Source organism: Neoarius graeffei, chromosome 23 (assembly GCF_027579695.1).
Source record: "Neoarius graeffei isolate fNeoGra1 chromosome 23, fNeoGra1.pri, whole genome shotgun sequence".
NCBI lineage: Eukaryota > Metazoa > Chordata > Actinopteri > Siluriformes > Ariidae > Neoarius > Neoarius graeffei.
In genome coordinates, this window is record NC_083591.1 from 43,510,635 (window position 1) to 43,517,913 (window position 7,279).

The window sequence follows — 7,279 nt, forward strand, 5'->3', positions numbered from 1 at the left end:
TGGGCGTGGTCTCTTCAAGGATGACACCGCCCCCATCCACAGGGCATGAAGGCTTACTGAATGGTTTAATGGGGATGAAAATGATGTAAATCATATTATGGCTTTCACATTGAGTAGATCTTTACCAAATTGAGCACCTATGGAATATTTTGCAGTCCAGTCCATCACCACCACCATCATCAAAACACCAGCTCTTTTCGGAAGAATACTGTTCATTCCTCCAGTCGTCGTCAGCTGTCCATTGTTAGCAATGACGACTGCTTCATTAGGATGTGCAGAAACACAGATGGACCGCGAAGCCCACCCCAGAGCAACAGAGTTGTCCACAGCGGCGGCACAAATGGCCCGGCTGAGCCGCCACAGAATGTCTGGTCTCATGAGCTCCCACACACTATTCTCCTCTCCTAACGAAGCGCCTTGCACAGTAAGGTAAGACAAACGATGTCATGCCCCCATCGTGTTATCTCTCTGGACCTCCAGACCTGATGCCAATTGGTGCACAAAAGTGCCACAGACCTGATGGGTATGGAAGTTGCCCCACAGCGACAATTGACTTGTCAAGTGATGCCATCCATTGGCAATTTGAGTGGCTCTTCCACATGCCATCAGGTGGTGTGCCATTGACCTTGTTGGGTTCATCTGCCACACTGCACTGAAAAGCGCCCTGCTGCCAGCGCCTTATATTAACAATCCAAAGAACCCTTGAGAAACCCTCAAGGGAAACTTCAGACTTTGATGATGTATATTTGCCTCAGTGCAGCAGAACAGTTATCTGTATCATGGAGCTGTATTCTGTATGAAGCTGTATTCCTCCAGTACAGCTCCAGAGACTAAAACTGTTTTGGTGTCTTGGGGTCATCTAACACCTTAGACGTTTCATGTTGTTTTCTTTTAATTAGTCACCTATCTGTATGTGATTGTTTCATTAATATTGTAAACTTTAGAGTTTATTAAAAGTTAGATCTTTATTACAGATAACTGTTTGCTGCACTGAGGCAAATATGTATCATCAATGTCTGAAACTCCCCTTGAGGGTTCCCCAAGGGTTCTTTGGATTATTAATAGCTCTAGCTCTCTAAATAGGTTCTATTTGAAGCATTTTCTAAAATAGAAACCATATGTTATACAATTCTACACAGGAAGTCTAATGCTTCCCTTTATGATGTGACATGAAACTTATTTTTTTCCTAAGAGTGTAGTTTATTTGGTGTCGAGCTCTATGGGCACCCCTTCTGTTTAACGTTATTCCAGTGCCAGCTTCTGCTTCAATTCTTCTTCTACTACTGTGTTTCCTACCTGTGGGCTTGTGGGATTCATCCTGATGTTCTTCTCCTACTCTGTTCATCCTGTTTCTTCATCTGGACCTTTCTGCACATGTATGGAATCAATTTTGTGCCAAAATGTTCATACAATACTTTTGAAATATCAAACAAAAATGACAAATCAAAATACAAAAAAACAAAAAAAAGTCAATTTTTTTAGACTGGCAAACAAATTATTCATGCAATCGTGCAAAATATCAGTCTATTACTCTTCAGAAACCTTTTATTTTTGTTCCGCGTCTTTCTCAGTTTTGTTTGACGTAATTTATTTTGGTTGCGATTCCAGCTTTCTCGTTTGTGCTCCCTGACTTTTTGCTTGCAGTTTTGGCACAAACTTCACGTGTGGGTGGGCTGTCCAGGAATGCATTCCCATTGGCTAACTTGTGTTTGACTGACAGCTACACTCAGCGATTCCCCCGGAGGCTGTTGCGGCCATTTCCTACTCGGATTTTGGCGGACTGTTTGACGAGTGACCGATCCATTGACGGTAAACAAGGATCGAGTGGACTTCAGTGGCGACTATGATATTGAATTAATTAAATTCAATATCATAGTCGCCGGGCGGCACGGTGGTGTAGTGGTTAGCGCTGTCGCCTCACAGCAAGAAGGTCCTGGGTTCGAGCCCCGGGGCCGGCGAGGGCCTTTCTGTGTGGAGTTTGCATGTTCTCCCCGTGTCTGCGTGGGTTTCCTCCGGGTGCTCCGGTTTCCCCCACAGTCCAAAGACATGCAGGTTAGGTTAACTGGTGACTCTAAATTGACCGTAGGTGTGAATGTGAGTGTGAATGGTTGTCTGTGTCTATGTGTCAGCCCTGTGATGACCTGGCGACTTGTCCAGGGTGTACCCCGCCTTTCGCCCGTAGTCAGCTGGGATAGGCTCCAGCTTGCCTGCGACCCTGTAGAAGGATAAAGCGGCTAGAGATAATGAGATGATCATAGTCGCCACTGAAGTCCACTCGATCCTTGTTTACCGTCAATGGATCGGTCACTCGTCAAACAGTCAATATCATAGTCGCCACTGAAGTCCACTCGATCCTTGTTTACCGTCAATGGATCGGTCACTTGTCAAACAGTCCGCCAAAATCCGAGTAGGAAATGGCCGCAACAGCCTCCGGGGGAATCGCTGAGCGTAGCTGTCAGTCAAACACAAGTTAGCCAATGGGAATGCATTCCTGAACAGCCCACCCACACGTGAAGTTTGTGCCAAAACTGCAAGCAAAAAGTCAGGGAGCGCAAACGAGAAAGCTGGAATCGCAACCAAAATAAATTACGTCAAGCAAAACTGAGAGACGCGGAACAAAAATGAAAGGTTTCTGAAGAGTAATAGACTGATATTTTGTACGATTACACGAATAATTTGTTTGCCAGTCTAAGAAAACTGACTTTTTTTTGTATTTTGATTTGTTGTTTTTGTTTGATATTTCAAAAGTATTGTATGAACATTTTGGCACAAAATTGATTCCATACACATGTGGCTCACCAACATACCCCAAAAACTTTGGGATATACTTTCGATTTATACCATTTAAGAAATGCTTCTATAGTCATAAAGACTTTCCTGTGCTCATCCCATGACTCATAATTGCAATATAGCGTAGGTACTTTGTAATTATATATTTATATAGATATTTATGAAGTGTATATATGGTATATAGTATATATATTTTTGTAATTATATATTTATATAGATATTTATGAAGTGTATATATGGAATGTAGTATATATTTAATTTTGTAATTAAATATTTATATAGATAATTCTGAAGTGTGTATATATATGGTATGTAGTATATATTTATTTTTGTAATTATATATTTATATAGATATTCATGAAGTGTATATATGGTATATATTTTTATAGGTGTATTAATGTAGTTTGGATTTCGGGGTAGTTAAAAAGGGGTGGGAAATTAAAAAAGTATTGTACTTCTTCCCACTCCTTTTTCGAACAATGTGCGGTGTATTGTAATGTCTTAGCTCTTTATGTTATTTTATTTATTCATTTTTTTGTCACTTTCTCATTTTCTTTCTTTTGTATGTACAAATAGTTACATACATTTTTTATACATGTTCGAAATAAAATAAATTCATTCATTCATACTTAGTACTATTTGCCTTTACTCTTCTATAACTGCATACTGTAATGATTTTTAATCCTACAGCAGGATGGCTGGATACAGCCAGATTTCTGTAAAGCTGCTTTGCTATTAAGTTTGTGTCTCTTAATTTATAGAAATACAGTATAATTGAATTGCATTTGCAAATATAAGTAATAAGTAGCATTGCAAGTTATATACTAAGGCACAGAATGAGCCACTCTTTTATTATTATATATATTTTTTAAATCTCAGATATGCTGAATGTACAGATGTATGTGGGGGCAGTGTTTGTTCATGGTCTGCATATTAATAATGTGATAAAAGACACATCTTTCCATGCGTTTGTGATTCTGCCATAGTATTACCGATGCGCTTTCATTTCAGCTCTTTCATTCAAACGGACTCAATGTAAATATAAACTATATAGTATAAAAGTGAGACAAACATAAGACAGTGTGCACATGCTTCAAAATATCATTTTATTTATATTCATTATTTACATTCCTTTAAATCTAATATGCATTAAGTTACTGCAAAAGCATACCGTAAATATTGATAAAACTGAGCATTAAGGTTCAATAAGCTAACAGGATTTACCACATTAATAAGCATTAACATGTGTGTAAATATAAACAAAGGGGTGTAAATATAAAGAAGTTGTTTTTCAGCCTCGGTTGTGAATTTTGCCAGTTAACAAGAGCAGACATGTTCATTAGGGTTTATTAATCTTATACAAAGAAGATATCGGTTTGTTCGTGCAAAGTAATGTGTTAAATAATGTCAGTTATGGGAACCTTAATGCAAAGCCTTACTGTATTTCCTCACCAATACTTCGGCAAACAGGACCAGAGCGGATCATGACAATCACAATGAATGGACATGACACTATTTCCTCTGCGGAGGATTAGACATGCAGTCACATAGATTGAAAAATTAACCCACGACAGATATTCAATACTCAGGTCAACACGTGAAAGAGGGCATTTTGGAATCAACAAACAGAGGCTCATGTGCTCAAGGGCTAGTTGGATGAAAGTTTAATTACTTCATGAGAAAAAAAAGCATTGAAATTTCCTTACTTACAGCCATACTGTATCTATTTTAGTTGTGCAAAACAGATTAACTTGCTGCAAAAACCTGCCACGTCACACGCCTGTTAAAGAAAATGTTTTCAGATTCAGAATGACCTGCTAATTTTTATTTCACATGACACATTATGTCATGTATATAATTCAGATCATCGCTGTGTACAGTGTGTTTTCATAATGGTCATTTGTATTTGATGAAAGTTTCGACAAGGTTCCCTTATTCGGTGTTCAATAACGAGTTATGATTCTTAACTAGAAAAAAAGGACACCGGACATCTCTGTATTTCCAGAGCTACGGTATGATAGCAAAGACAAAAACGAACAAGCTTGAGACACGAACCCAAGATTTTTGCACCAAGACATACACAAACCAAACAGTTTATACCAAACAGAGTTCCTGAATCAAAAGCCAGACCACCTGTTTAAATGACCAGGATTGCTACAGTTGTGACGAAAGTCCTGATGGTCAGTTTGGAGTCTAGTTTCATTGGCCCCAGAGAGTTCATATAGTTCCTGGACTGTCCACTACTTCAAGCCCCAAACTGGGTGCCAGGACAAAACTGGTATAATGATCTGGAATGACCACAGGTCTCATGCATATGGTTCCATGGACTACTTCACAGCCCAGCATCCATCTGTACGACAGCCAGGCTAGGTGGAGCATCGGCAACCTTCTTATTCCTGCGCATCATTTTGGTCAGGTTGCGTAAGGATGGTGTGGCTCTCAGCAGCAGCTTCTTGAGACTGGCACGATACTCCTGCCGAATAAGGCAGTAAAGCACTGGATTCAGACAGCTGTTGGTGTGTGCAAGGCACACGGTAATGGGGAAGGCGTAGACCTGGGCATTATAGAAGGCCTTGCTAAATGGCACCAAGTCGAACTTGATTAGGACACCCCAAAGTGTCAGGGCCTGGTTGGGCAGCCAGCACAAGAAGAATGACAGGACCACAATGGTGACAGATCTAGTGACTTTGGACCGGCGCTTGTGCCTCCCTCGTTCGCTGTCTGAGCCGGGGATCCCGCTAACTCGTCTTTGCAACACGAATCGGAGCAGAAGCAGGTAGCAAACGCAGATAATAACCAGTGGAATGACAAAACCCAGGAGCACTTTTTGTGTCTGATAGAGACCCAGCAGAAGCTGTGGGTCCCAGTTTCCCAGGTCTGAGAAGCGTACAAGGCAAAGTTCATCATCTGACACTTGTGCCGTGGTTGAGTACACAGCATGAGGCAACGTTGCCAGCAGAGACACAAGCCAGATGGCCACACTTGCCCATTTCACCTCAGCCGACGCCATCTTGGGGCTGTGCATGCGTAAGGACGAGGCTAAAGAACAGTAACGTGCCACGCTCATAGCTGTCAGGAAGAAGACGCTGGCGTACATATTCATGGTGGTGACCGAGCTGATGATTTTGCACATGACCTTGCCAAATGGCCAGCGAAAATCCAACGCCGTGTCCACAGCCCAGAAAGGAAGGGTCAGTACAAATTGCAGGTCTGTTATAGCCAAGCTCATGACGAAGCAGTTTATGGACGACTGCTTGAGTCGGTGCCGAGATTTGAGCAGATATAGCGCTAGCAGGTTGCCCACCAACCCAAGAGCACACACCACCAGGTAGACAAGAGCGATGACTACGCGCAGGGCCATGCTCGACGTGTCACCATACAGCTCTGGCATGGCTTCTTTGGACAACAGTTGGAGCCAGCAGCGGACAGAGAGGTTGCGTTGGGTCCCGGTGCTCCGGTTCCACAGGTCTTCACCTTCGTCTCCTCCGAGGCCACACAGTCCCAAACCTGGCGATGAAGAAGTACTGCTGCTGTTGTGCTGCATGATTTCTCCACAAAGTTACAAACTTCCAGAGCTGTTTTAGAAATCTTGATAATGGATAACTAGTTGTACAAGACAATAAACAACACAGAAGTTTCCATTTCGTCCATATTCCCTTCTGAAATCTATTTCCTTAGTTCTGACACGAGTCTGCTTGTTGTTCGCCTTAAAAATGCGCTATTTCCGGGTCCGTGTGAGGAAAGATTCACACAGCTGAGTAAAGGAAAACCGACAGAGCTCTGTTCCTCGTGCGCTGCTCACTGGTCTCGCACCGCGCTCGCGCTTCGGTTTATACGCGTCGCGCGCCCGAGAGAGAGAGAGACAGAGAGAGAAAGAGAGAGAGAGAAAGAATGAAAGAGACAGAGAGAGAGACAGACAGAAAGAGAGAGAGAAAGAAACAGAGAGAGAGAGAGAGACAGAGAGAGAAAGAGAGAGAGAGACAGAAAGAGAGAGAGAGAGAAAGAATGAAAGAGAGACAGAGAGAGAGAGAAAGAGACAGAAAGAGAGAGAGAAAGAAACAGAGAGAGAGAGAAAGAATGAAAGAGAGACAGAGAGAGAGAGAAAGAGACAGACAGAAAGAGAGAGAAACAGAGAGAGAGAGAGAAAGAATGAAAGAGACAGAGAGAGAGAGACAGACAGAAAGAGAGAAACAGAGAGAGAGAGAGAGAGAAAGAATGAAAGAGAGAGAGAAAGACAGAGAGAGAGACAAAGAGAGAGACACAGAGAGAGAGACAGAGAGAGAGAAAGAATGAAAGAGAGAGAGAGAGAGAGAGAGAAAGAATGAAAGAGAGAGAGAGAGACAGAGAGAAAGAATGAAAGAGAGACAGAAAGACAGACAGACAGAGAGAGAGAGACAGAGAGAGAAAGAATGAAAGAGAGAGACAGAGAGAGAAAGAGAGAGACAGAGAGAGAATGAGAGAGAGAGAGAGAGAATGAAAGAGAGAGACA

The 7,279-nt window shown here is 42.0% G+C and overlaps 1 protein-coding gene across 1 annotated transcript; it reads right to left on the reverse strand.

Moving 5' to 3' along the window:
* Positions 1-5,122: 5,122 nt before the first annotated feature.
* On the reverse strand, positions 5,123-6,334 carry rxfp3.2a (relaxin family peptide receptor 3.2a). The gene has a single exon (XM_060905351.1). The coding sequence runs from the start codon at positions 6,332-6,334 to the stop codon at positions 5,123-5,125; it is 1,212 nt and encodes a 403-aa protein (XP_060761334.1).
* Positions 6,335-7,279: the final 945 nt, after the last annotated feature.

Coding starts and splice junctions, on each gene's coding strand:
- rxfp3.2a (XM_060905351.1), bottom strand. CDS start 6,334: ATGCAGCACAACAGCAGCAGTACTTCTTCATCGCCAGGTTTGGGACTG.